At 40.8% G+C, this 24,621-nt stretch overlaps 1 protein-coding gene across 1 annotated transcript; it reads right to left on the bottom strand.

Moving 5' to 3' along the window:
• Positions 1 to 4,470: 4,470 nt before the first annotated feature.
• On the bottom strand, positions 4,471 to 18,771 carry ptk6b (PTK6 protein tyrosine kinase 6b). The gene is made up of 8 exons (XM_085780886.1): positions 18,249 to 18,771; positions 13,535 to 13,656; positions 11,030 to 11,193; positions 10,403 to 10,562; positions 5,926 to 6,087; positions 5,507 to 5,688; positions 5,260 to 5,413; positions 4,471 to 4,960 (listed from the first exon to the last, which is right to left on the bottom strand). Exons 1-8 carry the CDS (start codon positions 18,605 to 18,607, stop codon positions 4,779 to 4,781), a joined length of 1,485 nt encoding a protein of 494 aa, XP_085637012.1. The 5' UTR covers positions 18,608 to 18,771; the 3' UTR covers positions 4,471 to 4,778.
• Positions 18,772 to 24,621: the final 5,850 nt, after the last annotated feature.

The raw sequence follows: 24,621 nt of genomic DNA, 5'->3' as shown, positions 1-24,621 counted from the left end.
TTGCAGGGAGTTGTCTTGTGTGAGTCGTTCTCTTACTGTGGCCGAAGCCTCCATGGTTGGAATACAGGTAAAAAGAGAAGTCACATCGTAGGATACCATAGTGTCATCTGGTTCCATTTCTATGTCCCGGACTTTACCCACAAAGTCTATAGAGTTTTGGATGTGGTGTGGGGTGTTTCCCACCAAAGGAGCCAAGATATTGGCTATGTGTTTGGCTATGTTGTAAGTGACCGAGTTTATGCTGCTGACAATGGGCCTGAGTGGGGACCCTTCTTTATGGATTTTGGGGAGTCCATATAGGCATGGGATTGAATCCTGGGGATAAAGCCGGTAGTATTGTGTTTTGTCAATGACCCCTTCTTTTTGTAATTGTTGTAGACATTCTATCACCTTCTTTTTATAGCCACTGGTCGGGTCTCGTTTCAGAGTTTCATAAGTGTTAGAGTCGCTGAGTAGTGTAGATATCTTAGCCTGGTAGTCAGTTGTATTGAGCACAACTGTGCATCTACCCTTGTCTGCTGGGAGGATTGTAATGTTTTGGTCTTTGCTCAAAGCCGTCACTGCTTTCCTCTCCTCAAAAGTGAGGTTAGAGGGGGGGACCTTAGCCTCGGCCACCGCCGCTGACACTTTTAACCTTAGCTGATCCGCCTCAGTTCCGGTTAAGTTGTTTTTCCTTATAGCAGATTCTGTAGCTGTAATCAAATCCACTATAGGTAGCTCTTTCGGTGTCATGGCGAAATTCAAGCCCTTGGCTAGGACCTCTTTCTCAGGTTGGGTGAGTTCTCTGTCAGACAAATTCTTAACCCATCTGTTTTGTGTTTCTTTCTGTGCTGAATGGTCAGTTTTTTGCCTCCATGTGAGTATTTCTGTGTTATTGTCAACATGTCGAGATTGTAAATTGTGGAATTTCTTGGTTTGTCTCTCTTTGCTTTTGTTATGTTGTGATAGTTGTGCCTTTTGGGTGAAATCCACAACTTTCTCCATGATGGAGCCAGGTAGGAGTGTTTTCAGTTTAAGCAGTGAGTGGTCAGTTTTCTCTTTTAGCCCCTCGATAGTGAAGTTGACCTGTCTTATTCGTTCATTAAGGAGTTGGTTTTGAGCCTTTTCCATGATTTTCTCCACTCTATGCCCTCGCATAGTGGAATTTAAGCGTAGGCTAGTTGGTGTAAGCCTTTGTTGTCTGCATCTCAGACTGAAACGTAGGTGGTTCCTGTAATCTGCAATTTTCCAAGCTAACCTTTCATGTTCCCGCACCATTCTAAGGGTAGCCAACCCAAATTGTTCTGCAATAAGCCGGTGCATATTCTCATTTGCCCAGGTCATAGTATTTCAAAGGAGGTTGAATCGAAAGCAACTGGACTTAGTTATTTGTCTAGGAAGACGTTTCACCTCTCATCCAAGAGGCTTCATCAGTTCATGTACACATCTGACCAGGCTGGGACTGGTCCAACTATCTGGTGTGGAGACTCACTATTTAACCTCTTGTGTGGGCGTTCACAAGGGTGATGATATCACTGGTTCCCTTTTGTACTTTGCTATACTTCTTTCTACCTTGCACATTCTTGCAAATGTATTACCAGTAGGAAAGACTTGTGGGACTACTTCCAGGAGAAAAAATATACTTTAATGTATTGGAACCATATCCAAATTATAATAGTACATTGGAAACAATACAAAAACGTAGGTGTATAAACATTTACATATGACTTTTAAACATTTTCATTATAAAATTTATAACACATTTTCAAATGTTGGTATAGGACTTTAGTACATTTAATTTGAAGAAATATATGTTATAGCTACAGACCGTTGCTAGGGACAGTGCCGCTGTCCAGCTCCTCTCTCAAGCAGGTCTTGAAAGTGGGCAGTAGTACCAGCAAATCACCAATAGGTGTCAGCATTGCTATGCAAAAAGAGCAAATCACATAAACGTTGTAAGGAATTGCATTTTGCAGAAAATCTTAATAAATGTGTTGATAAAATTGAATAGTAGTCAATAAGTAGTCAAATATACAAAGACCAATATAATTTGCAGTAAGAGAAAGTGTGCTGTAGTGGTAAAGATATTTTTATGGACATCCATCACCTCTCTTCCATTTTCTGGTATTCAACACTCAGCTGGTCAGCGGTCTGGACTGTTCAGTAGTTCTCTCCACTGGTCTGGATCTTTCCCTGGACAGTGTGTTTTACTAGACTGCACTCTAAAAGCAGATTTAATCACAGAAACATCACCAGTTATCATTCAAGACCATTTAGAAACTGTCCAAAAACAAATAATACTAAATAAAAACAGCAGGACTTACTGAGGAAACCATTTAGCACGCTCCATTCAGGGATAACGTTAATCTTCAGACTTTCAGCATTTCAGGCCTCCATCACAGCAGAAATACGTCTTGACAGCATCATCACAATCTTATGGAGAAATAATAAAATAAAGACAACTGTTTGACATTTAAATATACTTGGTTTATTTCTCATATTTCATTTCATTTTAGTATAAAGTATAACCCTATATTATACATTTCATATGCATTTTACATTTAATTTTAATGTTCACCTTTACTTATTCAGATGTAGATATTTAAATGGAAAACTTACATTTACAGATGCTTTCTCCTGAGTTTTGATGAGTTCAGTTTTGGTATTATATATTTCTATTGGTAATAGTGTTGTTACCCTGACCCAGATTTGTCACATGGCTTTGTCTTTATGTTCCTGTCTTATGTGTTGTTGTGTTATGTGCTGTCTTGCATTGTTTCTGCACAGTAAAACAAACAGAAAAAATATATTTATATTTTCATTTTCTGCATTCCAAATTGAGTTGATTAATTTTAATGAGCATAATTCGCTCATTAAAATTAAATTCTACAGACTCAATAACATTAATGAATTAATCAGTAACGTGCCTCTGTTATTTATCATATCATTTACACATGCATAAAAGCTGTTAAATACGGAAAATGCCTAACCCTAACCCTATATAATAAAGGTTTCCCTAAATGACAACAACCAATTAATACAAATATAAGAAATTGTAATATTGACTATAATAATATGATGCATTAACCTAATATGGCCTGTACAGAAGACTGTGAAAAACTGTTATTGTTTTTCTGTGAACAGTCCTGTCAGGGTGAGGCAGGTTTTTGGCAAAGCTTGATATGGGACAGTGTGTTACTAAGTGCTGCACTGCTGCAGTGAAACTGTTGGAAACTACACACAAAAAGGATTAACAGTCATAAAGAAGTATTAAAAAATGGTTATGTTTCTATATGTGTGTAACAAAGACAAAAAACAAACTGTCTTTCAATTATGACAGATTATGCCAGGGGTCACACCAGGGTGATCTGTGGTACTGATGCAGAAACACACAGGGTCTAAGATCTAAGAAAAGGCTGGGTTAGATGTAACATTAAGTGTTAAAATATTCGTTCTACTGTTGGAAAGTTAAATTTGACTGTGTGGACAAAGATAAATATTGCAGATCTTAGCAAACACTGAGGACCTCAACATTCACCAATATCACCCTCATACCTACTCTCCTCTAAACAATCAGAGATCCCTCTTGTCTGTGATTTCTAAGTGTAAGGCACACACTCTGAAAATCACTGATTTGGTTAAACACAAGACTGCACAAATCACGTACAAAGCAAGATACAGTATAACCTTCTGTTTATGGAAAGACAGATTGGGTATAATCTGAGGGGGAATTGAATTTTAAGAGAATTAAATTCAGAACAACTCTGAAAAGTATGTGCATAACCTGTGGGGTGCAATTGAGGAATGGTCTGGAGAAGGAGCTCAGAAAGCTGTTAAAAATTATACAAAATATTAGAATAATGAAAAGTAGGTTGGAATATCATTTTGACTACATAGGGGTAGGTGATTATAAAACTGAGAGTGAGTCTGTGTCTTTGTTTGCTTGTATTCTGTTTATTTTGTTTTACTTTATTATGGAATGACGGAGTAGTGATTAAGGGGTGGGAACTGATAGGCTCGACTTCCTCCTGCTCCTTTTCGAGCATTCTTTGTATACTGATTTAAATATTGGACTTGTTCTTTGGACACTATAATATGTTACTTATGTTATATGACTTTTTTTTCTCTCTTTTTAATATATCCGAAATACAGAATAATTAAATCAAATCAAAATGCTTTGACCTAGATTTAACTTCTGTGTGTTGTCAAACCTTCATCTCACTTTCACTTATCTGCATTTTCACAATTGATGTCACTCCTCATGTCCAAAAAGGATTTGCAAAGAAATCTGAAGAAGCCACACAACTTACACTATAGGAATTATAATTAAATAAAAGAAAGACGAAAACTCTGGTTCCAGTCTATCAAATGTGACTATTTGCCTCTCTCTTTCATAGATAACAACAAACTGCATATTGGTTTTGTTCTGTTGGGCAGACAAAACCAACAATCAAACATCAAACATAAATCAGTTCATTAAAAAAACAAAACAAAAAAACAATGAAAAATGTCAATCACAAAGCCAAATCTGATGTACTTTTGTTTTGTCAATAGACCAAAGCCCAAAGATATTTGGTCTACTATCAAAGAATAATCATGAGATTAAGTGATGATAAAAATAATCATTAGTAGTGGACTGGAGAAAATACATCAGTCTTTGCAAGTTTACATACAAACAGTCATTACAAATATGTACAAAAAGCCTCTGGTTTCTTGGTAAAAGTCCTCACTGTCCCGGCTCAAAATCGGTCTCTGCTGCCCCCTGCAGTGCTGACCATGTACTGCAGGAATCAGGCAGGTCACTCCAGCTCATAAGAGCTGCTGTCCAGTTGGATCCTGAGGGATTTGAAAGATGCCCTGTCTTCTGGATTGTCTTTCCAACACTGCAACATGGTTTGATAGAGAAAGTTGGGGCACCTGTTCGGAGCTGGCATCCGGTATCCTTTGGTAACAAGATTGAACACTTCTTGGTTGCTCAAGGCTGAGGCGAAAGGGAAAAGGATGGTACATAGAGAAAGAGGAATTAGCTGCACAAAAGTGCTAAAGTGGCGAGGTTTAACATTTGTTCCCATCAAGGCGCCAAACTCCTGGGGCCATCAGAGGAGCTCAGACAGAGCTCAGTGTCTACTTTTAAAACTTTGCTAAAAACACACTTTTATCGAATGGCCTTCTATGATACATAATCATTTTATCCTCTATTTTCTTTTACATTTGTTCTGTTTTATCTGGTTGCTACGATCCACTTGGTCACATCATTCAAAAACAAGTCATTCCTCTCACCTGGGTAAGGAACGCATCCATAGGTGATTATCTCATAGAGCAGGATACCAAAAGACCAAACGTCTGATTTGATGGAGAACTTTCCATGGCTGATGGCCTCAGGAGCGCTCCACTTGTAAGGAATCTTTTTATCCTCTGTGATGTAGAACGGCTCCTACATGGAAAACAGCAGCCTTTAAGAAATGTCATTCTTGATTTCACAAAAAGAAAAAAAAAAAGCACAAAGCTGTCCTCTGTCCACACATACCTTGATCACTCTGGCCAGTCCAAAGTCGGCCACCTTACAGATGTAGTCTCCTCCCACAAGGACGTTGCGAGCTGCCAAGTCCCTGTGGATGCTGTTCTTCTCCTCCAGATACGACATCCCATCAGCAACCTGGGCACCCATGTCAATGAGGGATGCAGTGTCTAGAAGCTGCCCCTCTGAACCTGAGACAGAAAAAAAAAAAAAAAAACACAGATGGAACAACAGAGAATCAGATCACAACAATGTTACAAACCCAGAACCAACAAGTACTCATGTAAACTTGCCCTGAAATGATCTGACCAAGAAGCTGTGCTGGGTCCTTGTTGGACTGATTGAAGATAACCAACTATAGCCAGATCTTACCACTTCTCCTGCTATCCTGAAGCTAGGCACAAGTAAAAAATAACCCTGATGTTTACTTCTGAGGAAGTGGAGCAGACTGCCTTTCTCCATCAGCTCGGTGATGATGTAGTATGGTGGTGAGGCCATGCACACGGCAAACAGAGAGATGAGATTGCGGTGCCTGAGACTCTTCAGGATTTGGACTTCCCTCTGAAACTCACGGTGGTTCAGCTCCGAGTCTAGGAATAAAACAGAGAAAGAAATGAAAAAGAGGAACAGAGACAAAAGAAGAACAATAATAATTTAGATTTATATAGCAGCTTTCAGGACACCCAAGGACGCTTGCACTAACACAACAGAAAACAGCAATAGACCAACCAATTTAGCTGGCAAAAGCCTGTAGGAACAAGTGCCTCTTCAACATAGATTTGAAAGATAGTTCAACATTTTGGCAAATTGGCCCATTGCATTAATCCCTATAGTCATAGCAGTAGGTTCGTAGCAGTAGGTTCGTTACCTTTAATTGTCGGTGCAAGCTATTTTTAGAACGGCCAAGCCGAGCCGTGCCAAAATGTTGAACTATCCCTTTTAATAAGCAACAATTACATGAATACTGGCACGAACCCCCCCCCCCGTACTAAAGCTAACTAATTTAATTGTTATTAAATTTTAGAAAAGCTCAACTTGAAGTGTATTTAGGGCCGGATTTACTAAGATCTCAGATAGCGGACGCTATATTGTTTGCGCCCGCTATAATATTGCGAGTTTGGTTAGTGCACGCAAAACAGGTGATCTACTAAGAGTAACCCGCTAAATGAAAACACGTGCAAACCGTAATATTTTAATGAGGGTTTTGCGCGTGTAATCGTTTCCGCCATGGAGAGAGTGGACAGAGAGCTGGACGGACGAAGGGACAGAATGACATTTGATCCGATGCATAATGACAGCATGTGTGTTCATCTCTCTCGCGCTCTGTTTAGATAAATAAACACAAATCGCTACAGGGCCCAACTCGTCGCGCTGACCACTGACCAGAGGGATCAAACACGGGTGAAGGCAGTGGTGACGTGTCTCAGTCCGGGACCGGGACTGAGAGACGGAGCTGAGCAGCCAGGTACTGGGAGGAGAGGAGCCAACGGAGCGCACTGCAGGACAGACGTGCCCCGTGCGTAACGGCGCGTAAAAGACTTTTAACACGGCTGAAAAACTATTACAGAATTACCCAGACGTGAGGAAATGCAGAGATGTAAGATCACGGGGCTCTGACAGGTATCAAATCAATAAACGCATACGTTTTGGCAAAGTTGTATCAGTTAGTACATGGTTTTCAGACGTGGTGAATAAAGACGCAAAAACAGCCACCGCAATCTCTTCCTGGTTTGGTAAATCACATTGCACGCGCTAAATAAATCTATTTGCATCTACTCCTCCCAGTATTTAGCACGTTCTGGCTGAAACGCCCATATTTACATATTCATCAAGGCAAACACGCTAAATGGATCGCACGTGCTATTCTGCTCGTGTGAGGGACGCAATCCTCGGTGCGTCCGGTTAGTAGATCAGGTTCCACATGTGTTTGCGCGTGCAATCACGTTTGCACACGTTTTAATACACGCAAACCTTTAGTAAATCCGGCCCTTAGTGTACTTTTATATGTTTAAGTGGAACAACTTAAAGTATATTTTTTATAGCCTACTTTAAAGCAGAAGTAAGTGATATATTTGTGTTAATATAAGTCTTAAATAGTTCTATCTTCCGACAGCAATCACTTACATAGAGTGTTTGGACCGAAACACGGGTCTGTCAGTCTCTCTGCTCTGCTCTGAGCCGAGGAGAAAACATTTATCGTATCCTACAGTTTTTATCCAATGAGGAGAGAGAACGGCATGCAGGGCTGTGTGTGCAGCCAAGGGACGCCGTGAATGTGGCGACGTAGGGACGAGGACTGTTATGGTGCGTTCAAGGAAACTCGTAGACTCGTGTTTTTCCGTCCTGTGAAGTTGTATCAGTTTGATCTGGTAGGAGTTCACGGGTCGGAAGTTACGAGTGGCCGTTATAGTGACTTTCACAGGTAAAACAGGTCGGAAAAACACGAGTGGGTTGCCTGGAACGCTACAAAGTCGTAAGTTGTGACTTGAAGCTGTAATTTACGATTTCAAAAGCCTGCCTCGAACGCAGCATTACCGAAAACGACCGGATCGCTTACTTCTGCTTTAAGTATATGACTTTATATAATATATGCTTAATTAGAAATTTGTTGTTAGTGTCTTAAAAATATACAAGCTTTATACTTTATTCTATATCTATATTCTTACTGTGGTAATACTTTTGGCTTATTTCAATTACTTATAAAGCACAGTTTGCAGGTAATAGTCAGTATACTGTACTTTATCATTACTTTGCTATACTTCTTTCTACCTTGCACATTCTTGCAAATGTATTACCAGTAGGAAAGACTTGTCGGACTATATACTTCCAGGTGAAAAAATATACTTTAATGTATTGGAACCATATCCAAATTATAATAGTACATTGCACAATGCACAGTCCAGCGGTTGTGCTTGGTGCAGATGTAGCGGGAGCAATTTCCACAGAAGCTGCCACACTGAAGGCCCTGCTCCCGGAGGTGCGTCTACTTGTGCGCGGGATGGTGAGGAGACCCAGGTTGGACCACCACAGGTTCCGTGAGGGATGGTGAACATGAAGGAGGTCGATTAAATACTGAGGGAAGTGCATGCAGAGATTTGCAGTTTGAAGGTTATCCAATATTTGATGGGGACCAGTGCAGGAACAGGACAGTTGCTACCATCTTTGTTGTTTTTATCTTACCTTGTTATTTATTCTATTGTCTCGTGCTTTATAAAAAAATGTTTTATTATTATTTCTACTTTCTCTAAAGTATATCATATAGCACTGAGTGTGTTTTAGGAAAGATGTTTTTTTTTTTTACATTTGTATTCAGTGCTGTCTTTCAGTTCCCTATACTGCCAGCTTACATCCTCATAAAAATAGCACAAATGTCTCTATCTCATCACCTTTACTGCTTGTCTTCAGTTCTACAATCATATTCAAGCTTCTTGGACCTTTTATAAATGAATGCCACAAATGACAACATCTGTAAGCCTAGTCTTTCTCGGCCAAGATTTCAATCGCAATTCAGGTGTTAATGCGAGCGCATCAAAGCAAACACTTCTGAATTTCAGGAGGTTGTCCGATATATGATGGGGAGCCATGTGCAGCAACAAGTTTCAGCAAAAGAATTGGGGAGTGATGGCCAGATCTGGAAATGTTTCTGAGGCGAAAGAAGGAAGATGTTGTGAATAGAGAAAACCACTTGGTCATTTGAAAAATATGACGTGCTTGAAGAGGACTCATCACAATAACGGAATATCTGTGATTCTGATTAAATATCCTGTCAATCAAAACTTAAATGTTGTTATGATGCCATGTAAAGCCCTTTGAGACAAACTGTAATAACTAATTTGTTAAAGGTGGGAGTGTCTGTCCTCCAGTGCCAGTATAATGATAAGTGTATTGCCAGCTATGTATGACATTTTATAAATAGGGATTACCAACATGACTTGTTAAACCACTCCCAGTTTCACTCAAATGTTGTCCAACGTGTTACTGACAATTATACATACATAATGCTCCAACTAGGGCATAAATACCATTGACTCGAACACTAGATTCAGACCGCACTGCATTTGAAGAGTTATAGTATGATTGGTTTAGTTTGAACAAACACTGACAGTGGAGGAAACAGCTGGACAGCTGTCAGTGGACATTCACACCCACGTAGCCAGAGTCAACTGATCTGTTAGAGACACAAAACATGTGCCACACAGTAACCTGAAAACATATTTCCTGGTTTCATGTATGTAAGGAAGGACTGAGGGACACGTGTACACCTGTTTATTAATGCAAAAAATCCAGTCAAGCTTCAGTTAAAGGAATAGTTCAACATTTTGGCAAATTGGCCCATTACCATAATCCATATAGTCATAGCAGTAGGTTCATTACCTTTAATTGTCGGTGCAAGCTATTTTTAGAATGGCGGAGCAGAGCCGTGAGCTGCTCAGAGCTACGCTACGGAGGCTAATGAGATTTCTTGCTCTCCAAAACACTGTCGTGGACAAGTTGTGACCCGCACATTCACCACGCTGTGAGATAATAATGGAACAGTACGTGACAGAGTTGTTTTCGAGGTAAATTCATGCAAAACCACTGATGTGCGTTTCTGTCTGGGGCAGTTTTTCGGCAAGCAGTCTCTGCATTTGCCTCAAAAACAACTCTGTCTCATACTGTTCGATTATTATCTCATAGCGTGGTGAATGTGCAGGTGACAACTTGTCCACGAGAGCATTTTGGAGTTGTTGGATTATGTATTTGATGAGTTTGATGAGAGAAACCAAGAAATTCCCATTAGGCTCCACAGCGTACTGTAGCTCTGAGCAGCTCACGACTCTGCTCCGCTGTTCTAAAAATAGCTAATGTAGTATAATGTAGTCTGACCTTTCACAAAGGTTAAAAAAAGCAGAGATGATTAACTACCACTTTTGATGATCTTGATGGCGACGTTGATGTGGTTTTTCCAGCGTCCCCGGTAGACGTCAGCGAAGTAGCCCCTGCCCAGCTCCTCCTCCAGGGTGAACTCTTCTTTCGGGAGCTCCCACTCATCCAAATGGTTCAAATGTGATGTGTTGGGCTTTTTCTGATGGAGGAAACACACACCGATTTTCAGGATACATATAGATATTGTACCTGTATGTAATCTTTGAATAGACTGAACTACACATTTTGGAGGCTGTGGTTTGTACTGTTGATGAACGGTCCAGGTGTATCTTTTGTTTGGCCTTCCTTTTTTTTATAATGAGGTGGACAAAATGATAGGAACATCTGTCAGCAGCAACTCAGTATACATCCTCCTCCACAAAAAAATAAGCACTGAAACTTCAACCGATCAGAGCGACACCTGTGTTGCAAGGTTTCCCTGAAAACGGATGTATTGTTCAGGCCTCAATACAAGAGAACAACACAAGGAAGTTCACCACACACAAGCAACAGCACTAATTCAATGTGTTGTTTAAACGCCATCACTTAAATGTACACATCGAGAAATAAGAGGAACAAACAAATGAAGAAATGAAAAACAAAAGCTGAATCACAGCTCATCCCCACCCTCCTGCATGGCTCTCCCAGTAGACCGGCGCTGCTGAGGGTGTTCACGCTGTAGTGCTCCACCAGCTCGATCAAGGACCTGAAGTGGTGGTTGTTGTCCACGTGAAAATTACCCTCATCTGGTTGGTGGACTTTAAAATGCTTCACTCTGCTGCTTGACCTCACTGAAGAGAGATACACACACACACAAGTACACACACAAATCAGAAGTGGTTACAAAAGCAAACATTGTTTTTCCCTGTCTTTTCATTATTATATCACTACTGCTGAAACATCCCCAGTGTATTCCAAAAGGGAAGTGAAATACTGATTTTATACAACCTAAGAGGAACTTCTGTTATAATACAATTTCAGGTTTCTCAAATGTGTGTTATAGATTAAGGTTTGATTTTTGGCCTGTGGTGATATTTGAAGTGAAGAGTATTTTGTTTCAGTGGCTAGATAGATTATAGATAGCTTTTGTTGAGGGGCCAGATTCCATGTGACCAGTGCACTGTGGTATTATTATCACATTTCAGACGCATGCACTTCAGGTTTAACCACCAGAGACGTGTTTTAGATAATGTCATGAAACTGCTGGTTTATCCACGCTAAACTTGGCGAGTAGTGTCACATAGTACAAACAGAAATGGTGGCCAGAGTTATGAGAACTTAGAAAAATAACTATAAAGAAAATCCTGCAAGAAATACAAAGGTTTTATTTTTTTAATTTTTTTTTAGAAAGATTAAACTCTCAACATGCACGTGTTAGTGGCAAACACAATACTGACATTTTCTGTGGTTACGCTTATGCTGCTGCTCTTTAGACGGGAATCGGTTCACTCAGTACTCAGTATGTGTAAATGACTCAACGTATCCATAGAACAATGGCAAAGTAATACCGTATCATTCCCTTTACTACTTTACTTGCGTTTTTGATACCATATAGAAATTGATGAGTACTGTAGAAACATCAGTTTGCAGTTTTATGGGTGGTTACTGCATGTGCCAGACAATTTCTTGCCTCCGAGTTGTTGGTAGGAAACCTGCAAAGCAACTGATCCATGTCTAGAAATATTGTGACATACAAACTCTGAAAAGCTGGAGACTGCCGTTTTTACACTTTGTTTTCAAACAAACTTAAAGCAGCAGCAGTGGTCGGGGCCTGGCAATTTTAGACAAATGTAGGCAATTCTGAACAACAAGAGACAAAATAGGAAGACAACAAGAGCGTTGGCATTACGACGTCCATTTTGCATTAGCTGAGGTGGTATGTGCAGCGGCGTAGCCATCATTTTAGAAGTGAGGGGGACAAATGGATTTATCATCCTCTCGCATTCAATTGCACCTCTCCTTAGCAGCTAAAGAACCACACAAACAAACAGAACAGCACCAGGAAACCAACTTTAGCTCTTTAAAAATGATATACAAAGTCAAAATCTAAACTAAAGTTGCCAAATTCTGGTCGAGTTGACATAGAATGACCCTGAAGTGCGGGGGACATGTCCCCCGTGTACCCCACGTTCGCTACGCCCATGGGTATCAGTGTAACAGCAGCTGTCAAAGCAGATTTCAAAAATTCTTTTATCAAGACAAAAATCCGAAAATACATAAATTGCATCTTGACAGCATGGAGATATTGGTCACTTGTTTTTAACAATAAATGTTTTGCTCCATAAGAGAAAAACTTACGTTTACAAATTCTTACACTGAGTGCAACTGTTCCAATGAGAGCACAATTCAAAATATTTGTAAAAAAAAATCAGTTTTTGAGATAAAATTCTGATATTTACTGTGTTGTCTTTTTTTTTTTTTCAGAAACATTAAAAATGTTTTAGCAGGAGTTGGCTGGTATATGTTTACAGTCAAATGTTTTCATGCACTGTAGACTCAATGTTTCAAATATCAAAAAGCCTGTTGGTAACTTTATGGACAGTGTGAAGATGCAGTGTAGCAAATTTGGTGTCAATTGAGCACAAAATTGTGAGAGTAGAAGTTTTACAGCTTTTGGAAAAAGAACTGTGATTCGACTTTCTAAACTTTTGTACGATTAAATCCAGTACAACAATTACAAAGTATTGTGGCTACATTTAGATGAAAGTTGCAAAACTGTATAGCACATGAGGAATATTCACATCATGTGATTGCATCTGAGCAAATCTGGCAAGTTTGGTGATTTTTCATGCATGGGAAGTAGGATTTCTTAGAAAGAAGAAGAAGAAGAAGAAAACAACAGGGTCCTGGATGTCTAGGCTGCCTGGCCCCTAATGAGGATGTTGATGACTTGTGCTGGGAGCTAGGCTGTTTCAGTGACAGTGCCACCGTCTCAATCATGCGTCCTCTGGCACTTTGAGACTGGTTGAATGCCAGTGAGTGAAGAAACCAAATTGCCTCAGGGATAAATAAAGTTATCTATTTATTGGCTAGGTTGCTTCATTCCGTGCTCCTCATATTTTTGCACACTTCCCTCCCTTTATCTTCGTGTTTGCTGTTTCTTTGCTCCTCACCCCTCCCTCCTCATCTTACCTGAAAGGACATATCCAACGCTGTCTTTCTCACTCTGTCGGATGAGGAAAGCTCCTTCTTCATTCCCTGGTCCCAGCAGGTGGCTTTGGGCCTCAAAGCGGGTCAATGTCCCAAAGAACCATCTGGATCAGTACAGACAGATATGAATAGTTTCACGGCTTCAGAGCTTTCCTGTCTCAGGTTATCATCACCTCTGCTAATAAATGCTTCATTGGAACAGCAGTGAGTGTACTGTAAAATGTTTTTGCAACTGTTTGATTCCTCCAGGATGGAGTAGTTTGATTATCTTAATTTACCCATAATTCATTGCAAATTAGAATTAGACAGATCAAAAGCTCTTATTGGTTTGATTTTAAATCACGTAGGTCTTAGTGAAACCAGCCTCTGATTGGATGACTTTATTAACTTGTGCCACACTGCACATGCTCTGAATTGAATTTTCATTTGTTGAACATTTACTGCAATCCACATTGCTAGAGTGAAACAATTCACGTGTCAATATAGGTCAATAAACTAAAATATAATATGTAACTATTTTGATCAAACATTACCCACAGTTCAAGTTTCTTAATCATGAGGACTTTGCTGCTTTTATGGTCTGAGGTGATAATAACCTATGCAGGTTTCGGTTTTGAAAAGCTGCTCAGACAAAGACAAACAACAAATAATCTGAATACTCTGGGTTTAAGAAAATGATTGAGAATTTAACCAATCAATTAACTGACATCACAAATTGCAGCTAAATCAATAATGGAAGTCATTGTTAGCTGTGGTTTTGCACTTTACTGTAAGTGGAGACAGAAGCTGCCGTCTGAAATTTAAAGTAGACTCAAACATAGCATGACAACAATTATGCAAATGACATGTCAAGTCTAATGTATCAGCGGTGATCAAAACAAAAAAAAATAATAATAAAAACAACCCAGCAACTCTATAATTAATTGCAACAGCTGGTGTAATAACCACACTGTATACGCACTTCCCAATTCTGCTGAAGCTGAAGCAGCAGCACTGAGAGACAAAACAAGAAGTGGTGAATGACTGTCGTCATGTTTGTGTCCCAGTTTGCTTCACTGCGAAGACACACACACACAGACGCAGGACTGACATTATGAAAGGTGTCAGTGACATTTCTTACTGTTATTTACAACAGAGGGCTGGGGGCTGTATTATAGGTCTTGATACGAAGATTCAATCTCTCATATCTCCTTGTATTAAGTTGTAGCTTTATGAAAGAAGGAAACTCATTATAAGGCAGCAGATTATGTGAAAGTCGCTGCATGTTTTTTTTAAAAAATTTTAAAAATCTTTTACAGTTCCTTGTTAAGATCAATTATGACGGTGAGATCAAACAAGATACTGGTGCATGTGAACATGAATGGAGAGAGGACAGAGATCTCACCAGAACAGACTGCACTGCTCACACTCACTGCAGTGAATTACAGATTGGAGAGAAACTACAGGCTGCACTTTGTGCTATTACACTGTGTTCAAGCCAGTGAACAATAAATTGTATAAAGGGGGCAGGGTTAGATAAGCTTGAGTTATCTTTACAGTTACAGATTAGCGAAGGAATTTGATGGCTATAACATGGCTGAGCCGTGTCACTTCCAACTTTTACTAGAAGAACAATTACCAAAGGTTTCACTCTACAGGTGCACCCTTGTTCCAGATGACTTTAGAGAGAAAAAACTAAGCTAAATACATCTGGAATTCTTAAAATATTTAATTTCTAAATCTATTTTTGTAATAGTGGCTTAAACTGTCCTTATGTCATTTGCACTGGGAGTTAAATGTGGATATTTATCAAGCGTTGTCGGTGCTACAAGAGTCTGGGTCGCTGACAATAATAGGCTATAATACACATTTTGTTTAGAATGGCTGATAGTGACTAACAACAACACACACGTTTGTATAGCTATCTTTGTGGGGACACTCATTGACATAATGTTTTCCCTGGCCCCTAACCCTAACCTTAACCCTCTAAAACAAATGCCTAAACTTAAAGGTACATTGTGTAGGAATTACTCCCATCTAGCGGTGCGGTTGTAGATCGCAAGCAACTGAGTCGTATTTTTCATGCTGCATTCACGTGAAATCGGGCTTAAGGCAGACGGACAACAGCCGCTGCACGTAACGGCATAAACAAGCCTTTATGTGAACAAGTGGTCCGTCAGCACAAGGCAAAATAATACACGTGACAATATGTTGTCATGGCGATGTCGTATTGTTTACCTGACCCACGTTTTACCGGCTTTCTCTGGACTTCTGTGACTAAAATGACATCTGGTTTGTGGATGCGGTGACTTTTCACAGACGCCACCTCGACCTGAGCTGACAGCTCCGGTGTCTCCGCTGAGTTTCCGTGGTTTCCTACCGTCACGCTGCCACTGAACGTAAAAACATGGCGACACGACATGACAGCCAGCACCGAGCTTACCCGCTCCATGTAGGATATTTAAATAAGCTAGCTGAAATACATAGCTAAAACTAATTGATAGGCTACACTGTTAAATGTAGATATGAATGATATGAACGGCTAATTCAGAGCTGAAAGGAACACTTCAGTTTGTTGATGGGGGTGATGTGTAGGACAGTGGTTCCCAACCTTTTTTGGCTCGTGACCCCATTTTGACATCACAAATTTCTGGCGACCCGCGTCAATCAAGATGTGCCAGCATTTTATATGTTGCATTTTATCTGAACTCAATTTATATTCGAGAAAGTATATAATACAGTTGTTTAAGATTGTCTGTGGTGTTTTTAATCATAATTTAATAATAATAATTAGTTTAAAAAAAATTATCAGTCTTTAATATTTTTTTGTATCAATTACTAGACATTTCAGGCGACCCCGACTCCCGACCCCAAGGTTTAAAAACACTGGTGTAGGAATTCCCCCCATCTAGCGGTGCGGTTGCCTATCGGAACGTCTTGATGTTGCATTCACGTGAAATCGGGCAGACGTCAGACAGACAACAGACGCTGCATGTAACAGGATAAACAAGCGTCTATGTAAACAAGTGGTCCACCAGCACGAGGCAAAACAATACAGGCGTGACAGTATGTTGTCATGGTGATGTCATATTGTTTACCTGACCCACGTTTTACCGTCTTTCTCTTGTCAAGTAAAATGACATCCGGCTGGTTTGCCGACGGCGTCTGCCTGACTGCACCTGAATGCAACATCAGTGCCTCTGTCCTTCCTCACACTACACAGTGGTGACAGTTTTAACAGGCCGAGCTGAGTTTCTATGGTTACCTACGGTCACGCTGCCACTGAACGTAAAAAATGGTGATGCAACATGGTTCTGTTCTGTGCGTCGACCACTTACGTATGTAGGCTAGTTGTAACACAGTGTTTTTCAACCTTGGGGTCGGGACCCCATGTGGGGTCGCCTGGAATTCAAATGGGGTTGCCTGAAACGTGATGATGTCAAAATGGGGTCACGAGCCACTGTTGTAACGACTTCTAAGGTACGAGAAAGCTTTAATTTGCGGGTGTGATTCGACTTGAGTGAAATACGTATTTATGAAAGCAATATTTGATTTTTGCTAATAAAAAGCCAAATAAGTTACATAGGCTACTGGGGCTTTAACCATTACTCTCTAAACCTAACTTAACCCTAATTATAATAACCTACTTATTATAAAGTCTTAACCCTCGGTCTGAGAAAGTGAGAACCGGCCAAAATGTCCTCACTTTCCCAAAATGTCCTCAATCTGATGGTTAAAAACTCAAACTGGTCCTCACATGTATAGTTGTACACACACACACACACACACACACACACACACACACACACACACACACACACACCACACACCACACACACACACACACACACACGCACACACACACACACGCACACACACACACACACACACACACACACACACACACACACACACACACACACACACACACACACACACACACACCACTCATACATATGGTGTGGGGTAAACTGAGCACTCTCAATAAGTTCACACACCACAAAATGACATTTCTCACGCATGCAAAATGATACAACATACATTAGTAATACTGTTCTGCTCAGTCCAGCTACAGTTGTCTTGAATTAGCGACCTATCAGCCAATCGGAAAATAATGTTTCTTGTCGCGGGTAAAGTCTGAAAATAGGTTTCTGCAGCGCTGCCTGCAAGGCAAGCACGAATGCTCTAAATGCGTGCACGGTTTGCGGGCGAGCTGGAGGAGCACGGTCAAGTAACCACTTCATTTTATTATAAGGGTATTTACTATAATAGCTGCTTTTATTTATTAAAGTGTTAGTTTTTAAGTATGAACAGAACGTTTGCCTGTTTTATTTTACTGTCTGTGTCGTCTATTTAGATTTAGAGGTCAGGGAAGAAGAAACGTAGGCTATATTCTTCCATTCTGGACAGCAAAGGCTCAGCCATCTAGAAAGGCTGCTTCAGGTCAGAGGACGAATTGGTGGAAGACGAAGTGGCTGAGACAGCGGAGAGGAAGAAATAGAAAAATGGCCATGGATAAAACAAAAACAAAAACAAAATAAAATAAATAAAAATTCAAACTCCAATAAGTTCAAACCTTGACAGCCCTGCTAACAGCAGACACCTGTAACTAGCCTACTGTGTTTTCCGTTTTGAATGCACTGACTTTAAAGAGCTCGTGGATATCCAGAGCCATCCCTGGTCTCCCCGTGTTATTCTCTCTGATAGTAAGACTCACGGCTGCAGTCTGAGGGTCTCGGCCGGGGCCAGGTAGTTGTTGGGGACTATCCCGGTGCCCAGCACTCGTCCGTTCCTGTCGATTTTACGCGCGGTCCACCAGTCCCCGTTGCGGCTGGTGACGTTGAACAGATCCCCCTCCTGGAAGGACAGCTCATCCTGGTGCCGGGCCTCGAACGACCACACCGCCGTGTAGATGGAGCTGTTCTCCTGCGGGGTGGGGGGTCTCACCTCAGCGCCGCCTCCTCCTCCTCCTTCACTAGCTCCACTCACTCCTCCCTCAGCACTCTTTTTCTCACTGAAGATCCTCTGCCACAGCCCTTCCAGACATGGACAAGCTCTCCGCAGACACTCACCCATAGATGACCATATGCACGCCCCCCTCCTCCCCCACCCCCTCCCTGCCTCTGCGCGTTACCGTGCCGGCCGACTGCACCTGTCGGACAGGTATGGGTGATATGAAGCGCCGGGAATGCGTGAAAGAGAAATCTGTAGCTGCTCTTGTCTGCTGCGCTCACACGACTGACAACGACTTCCTCATGACGGACAATAATAAAATGAGTGAACCCCGCCTATCGTATGACACAACTCATAAATCTCACTCTTGATGAAGTGCAGTAGGAAGGGGCAGGATGGAGTTCTGTGTGTGAGGTTGTCAGGGGTGGACTGGGACAAAAATTTGGCCCTAGACTTTTTGGTCCAGACCGGCCCACTATCTGCGCGCGGATACACAAGCTCTTAATAACACCACTACTAAACGATATACAATATACAACAAAGTAGAGGAATAGTGTGGAATAAGTTAAGTTTGGACAAGATTACATGCACATAATCAGTCTGCATGCAATCAGAACTTTGGCTAGTTGGCTAAAGTATGGAAAACAATAGTATAATGATCTGAAAAATGGACAAACACTAATTTTATCTTAGAAAGACAGTACAGCTCAACATAATGTATAGACAATGAAGCATGACAAGAAATACTTGTAATTTGTGTACTGCATCATGAGTAATATGTATGCAGAATGATGTTTTACTGTAACAGTAGTTAATCTGTGTTTTATTAATTTTAACTGTATAATGTTAAACTGTTGAAAGGACAATAAACCATAAACACTGACTGAAAAAAATATGGAAAGCATTTGTTAAGTTGTTAGCTCAATGTCCTTCGTGACCAAATTTGAGTGAGGGCACTTTAATAAAAGCAACTAATCAATTAATCAGGATAGTATATGAATATAGTTATTGTTTTCCAATACTTAAGATAACTAGATTTAGCTGTAACACACCACACCATCAGAGTTATTAGCTATAGCTATTTATTATGTCAAGTAAAGTTCATAGCAACCGTTCTGGACCATTTACAGTATTTTAATGAATGTTTATCCACACCATTCTGGAAAGCACCTGCTTAACACGGTTATCACTACCTCCTTCACATGGTGGAGAGTCTTCCTCAACACTTATTTTTTCAGCCTCCTCCTGCACCATAAGGGCACTGGTAATGGGAGCCTCACTCTCTTCAGGCTCACGTGAAGGACCTGCTGCTGAAGCTGCAGCATCAGTGCTTCTAGCTCCAGCCAGGCCAGGCGGCCCCTGATCTGCGTAATTGTTGTACTTTTAGCAGTCTGTGCTGCTAGAGCTTTTCCTTTTCTGTTACTTTCCTCAATTTTTCCGCGCCGCCTTTGCGTTTTTTTTTACTTTTCTTTTCTTTGCGCTGGTGTGTTGTTTTTTTTTCTCTCTCGCTCTCTCTCATCATGACTCCTCATCATTAAAAGTGATTGGACGAGGGGGGGGTCAAGAACATGCGTGGGTGGGACTCCTGGGCCTCTGTAGCCTCTCATAGGGCCATTGGGCCACGTAGACAAGACACTGGGCCAATCGTCACCTCTCTGCTGAGTCTGCAGCTGAACACTGTGGGCCGAGCCCGATGCATGTCTCTCTCCCTGGGCCGGGAGAGTTACAATAGGCAAGGGAGGCATGGCGGAAAAAAAAGTTAAATAAATAAATAAAAAACGGCCGCCTATCGGCCCATAGTGACCGGCCCACCGGGAAAACTCCCGGTACTCCCTATGGCCAATCCGCCCCTCAAACGGCGACCGGTCCGGGATGAAGTTCTTCTCCGCACTGTGCACAGCTGACTGGCTCCAGCCCGCCACCCACGACCCACGTCTGCACAAATACGCGGTAGGCTATAGCAAGACAATGGATGGATGTGGGACAAATACTTAGATGGATGTGCTTGATGGATTTAAAAAAAAAAAAAAAAAAAGGTCACCTTATTAGATACTGTAAAATCACTGCATTATGGGCTCTGATGTCATAACTAGCAGCAGATTTTCGACAAAATCTAACAGAAACTCTACCGTAACAAACGTCAGTCTACTGTATGTATGTGCTCTAAAGTGGTTACTGGTTTTATCCTATCGATTAAATGTGCAAACAGATAACAAATACACACTGCCCAAAAAAAAGTCACACACCATAATATTTCATTGGACTGCTTTTAGATTTGATTACGGCATGTATTTCCGTCCAGAGTTGCATTCATTTTTTCAAAGGTTCTCAACGGGGTGAAGGTCTGGACTCTGTGGTCACATTGGACCACATATCTTCCTTGAAGATGATGGTTCCCCACTCTCCTTCCAGTTTTTAATAATGCCTTAGACAGTTCTTAAAGCAATTTTAGTCTCAGTAATCTCCTTAGATGTTTTATTTGCTTGATGCCAATAATTTGACCCTTCTCAAACAGATTAACATCTTCTCCTCTACCACAGGATGTGTCTTCTGACATGGTTGTTTAAGAAATGAGACTGCATCAGTTAGGGTTAAATAAGTTGTTGCCAGCTGAAACATAATCATCCATGCAGTCATTATCAAATGGGAAGTTCTGACCTATTAGCTTAGTTAAATCCAAGTGGTGTTTTTTTTGGGACGGACAGTGTATAAAGCCAGGAACTGTGAGAAATGCTTTCCTACTTCTGGTGCTGAACCCACAAGTTCCAGGTCCACTTCAGCAGTCTAATAGTTACAGGGCATCTCTTTCTGATCATCAGAAAGTTCAGCAAATTTAGAACTCAAACTCAAACTCAAGTAACCTTTCAGGTTGGGACATATTGACATTTTAAACAGCTCAGCAGATGTTGAGACTGAATCCTCCTGTGGGTGTATGGAATATCTATAAGCAACAGACAGGAATGTCAAATGACACTTCCCCTTTTGGTGGAACTCTAGCTTGTAATTGATTAAAAGTATTTGTGACTCAGTTTGCAGACACTCTGGAGTGTTCATACTTTAGAACCTTAGTATGGGAAAAGAGACTGTCTCATCTCCAACTTCTTGGTATGACAGCTCACCACATGGTACAAGAATTTTTAGCACAAGGTCGACTTCCTTGATATTTTCTCCACAAATGCCTTAGTGGCCATGAAACTCCAACAACATTTCACCAGAATGAAACTTGAAGCCAGGAAATGTTTTGTCAAACCAGATTCCTTTTGTAATGTGCTATTCACAAAAGCTTTGAACAGCAAATACCACCAAGTTTTAACTGCAGCCATGATGGTTTAAAGACTGAAGGATGATTTTGTTCTTCTGTTAGATTTTCCTATTATATAAGATTCCAAAATGTATTTCTCATTAAAAACTTTTCCTTAAAGGAATAGTTCACTCAAAATTGAAATTTCACTCATTATCTACTCACCCTCATGTCGACTAAGGGCTGGGAGAAGTTTCAGAGTCCTCCGTGGCTTCTCTGAGTTACAGGGGGTCTCGGCATAGCAGTGCATGTCAATATAACGGTTACAAATGGATACCAACTGTCTTCGTAACAAAAAGACACACCAAAAAACATCCAAATGCCAAAATAGTGCTCATATGTAATGTCCGTCTTGTATTGAAGCCCCGAAATGCGAAATTGTTCAGAAAAAAATTAAATAAGTCTATATTTCAAGCTTGTTTGTAACGGAAGCTCCTCTTCCTGGCTGGCGTCAGTAATCGCACTGACGCTGGCGCAAATCACGCGAGATTTGGACGGACCAGGAAGAAAACAAATTCTAGTCTTGCCTCGTGTTCTTCCCCTGCCTGTACCCACCTCTGTGTCAGCATGACAAAGATGGTGGCTGTTACAATCGATAAATCACAGACACATTTCAAAACAATACTTAAAATATTTTATTCTTTGCACTACTAGTGTTTGGTACCTGATGGCACACAGCCTAAAACACAAAACTCAATCTTGTGATTTTGTGATTATGGCTCAAGTTTCCTGAACTTGGCTTTGTCTTCTGTAAATCTCATGCATAAAAGACCAAAGTTGCATTGTTCTTAAATTGCATTGCATTGCAACATTGTTGTACAATTTCATGATGTAGAAATCCCACTCCCTGCTCCCTCAGACAGAGTCCTCTGGATATGGCTGATTCACTGTGCTGTGTTTTTTTTTTGTTTTTTTGCATTTGTGTTGATTTTTGTAGTTTTTTTTTTACCATCCATATTTTGTAGTTTTAGTGTGTGTACAGAGTATATAGTGTAAACATTGGCACTCAAGTTGTAACTGGCCTTTACCGTGGGCCTGCAGAAGAGCTTTAATAACTTAAGGTCTGTACACATGGCACTAAGGCTCACTGGCTTCTCAAGCACAGTTAAATGTATTACAGGAGAATCAAAACAATTTCCATTCTAATCTAGAGACACTGGTATCCAGATATATTAGATATGTAACATGTTGCCAGAACCTTCTCATATCCCTGTAACAAAAGGTAGGCTGAACAAAATACTAAATGCCTGTGGTTAATAACAGCACAAACAGTGTACAGCCATGCTAGGGCCCCCACGATGCCAAAGCAGGTGGACGGATGAACTGTACAGAAATATACTTTGATCTTTACAACTACTAGAACTAAAACATGTAAAAGTGTGTCCTGTGGGGGTGCTACAGTCATTTTGACACCTGATTAGTGCTGGCATGCTACAAGGTTTTTCAGTGTAGTAGGCTACATTGCCACGCTGTTAGATCTTAGCATGTAGGCTACTGTATGCTAATTTGTATCAATGCAGTATATGAGCATTTTCAGGAAATATGCTTATCCTTCCTCCTACCTGGGGATAAATAAAACCACTGGCATGTGTGTAGGACGGTGAAATAAAGAACTTAATTATGTTCTTGATTACCAGCCACAGTTGATTGGTGAGCTCTACAGGGGTTGATGGGTGTATTGTCTTAGCTTTGAGCTGAACCAGGCTAGCTCTTTTCTCCTTGCGCAGCTAATATGGCCCTGGCTCTGGCTTTTAATTAAAGGGATAGTTCACCCAAAATTGAAAATCCGTGGCTTCTCTGAGTTACAGGGGGTCTCGGCGTAGCAGTGCATGTCCATATAACGGTTGCAAATGGATATCAAATGTCTTCGTAACAAAAGACACAACAAAAAACATTCAAATACCTCCATGCTGCTCGTACGTAATGTCCGTCTTGTATTGAAGCCCTGAAATGCGAAATTGTCCCGAAAAAAATTAAATAAGTCTATATTTCAAGCTTGTTTTGTAGCGGAAGCTTCTCGAAGCTCCTCTTCCCGGTTCGTCAAATTTGGACGAACTGGGAAGAGGACAGACCCTGGTTCGTCCAAATTTGACGAACCGGGAAGAGGAGCTTCTGCTACAAACAAGCTTGAAATATAGACTTATTTAATTTTTTGGGGGACAATTTCGCATTTCGGGGCTTCAATACAAGACAGACATTACATACGAGCAGCATGGAGGTATTTGGATGTTTTTTGGTGTGTCTTTTTGTTACGAAGACAGTTGGTATCCATTTGCAACCGTTATATGGACATGCACTGCTACGCCGAGACCCCCTGTAACTCAGAGAAGCCACGGAGGACTCTGAAACTTCTCCCAGCCCTTAGTCGACATGAGGGTGAGTAGATAATGAGTGAAATTTAAATTTTGGGTGAACTATCCCTTTAACAAAAACACAGAAGAGTGGTGGCAAACTTCACATCCGACTCTCTGACTGGACTGATTTATATAAAAGAGTTATGGGAGGTGACGATTGTTCCTTTCCTTCGACCAGTTGAAGCGGATGGTCCTAATAAGATACAACAAAGGTGGTACAAGATGTTTTTAGATCCATCATTTGAAAATTGTGAAAAGTCCATACATAGCATGTTGTAAATCGATCTAATGTGTGACGAGACCTCTCTGTCCATATTTGGACCAACCATCTGAGTGACTGACATCTGCCTCCCATGCACCAGGCCCCCTAGCATGGCTGAAAACCCAGAGAGCATTTCATATTGCACAACCCTCACATTTTTGCACTGGTTTTACAAAATCAAGACAGGTGATCAGTTAAGACCCCAACCTGTGATTTCATA

Source organism: Trachurus japonicus, chromosome 7, assembly GCF_045865225.1.
Source record: "Trachurus japonicus isolate A0001 chromosome 7, Traja_1.0".
In the NCBI taxonomy this organism is placed as follows: Eukaryota; Metazoa; Chordata; class Actinopteri; order Carangiformes; family Carangidae; genus Trachurus; species Trachurus japonicus.
The sequence above is the reverse complement of the archived record's forward strand: the minus strand, read 5'-3'. Positions and strand labels throughout refer to the sequence as shown.

Bases quoted from the DNA above. Each gene is read 5' to 3' on its own strand.
- ptk6b (XM_085780886.1), bottom strand. From the start codon at position 18,607: ATGGGTGAGTGTCTGCGGAGAGCTTGTCCATGTCTGGAAGGGCTGTGG. The intron at 5,414-5,506 runs GTATGTGTGGAC...TTTTCCATGTAG, and splicing joins GACTGGCCAGAGTGATCAAG to GAGCCGTTCTACATCACAGA. The intron at 4,961-5,259 runs GTGAGAGGAATG...CTTTCGCCTCAG, and splicing joins TGGATGCGTTCCTTACCCAG to CCTTGAGCAACCAAGAAGTG.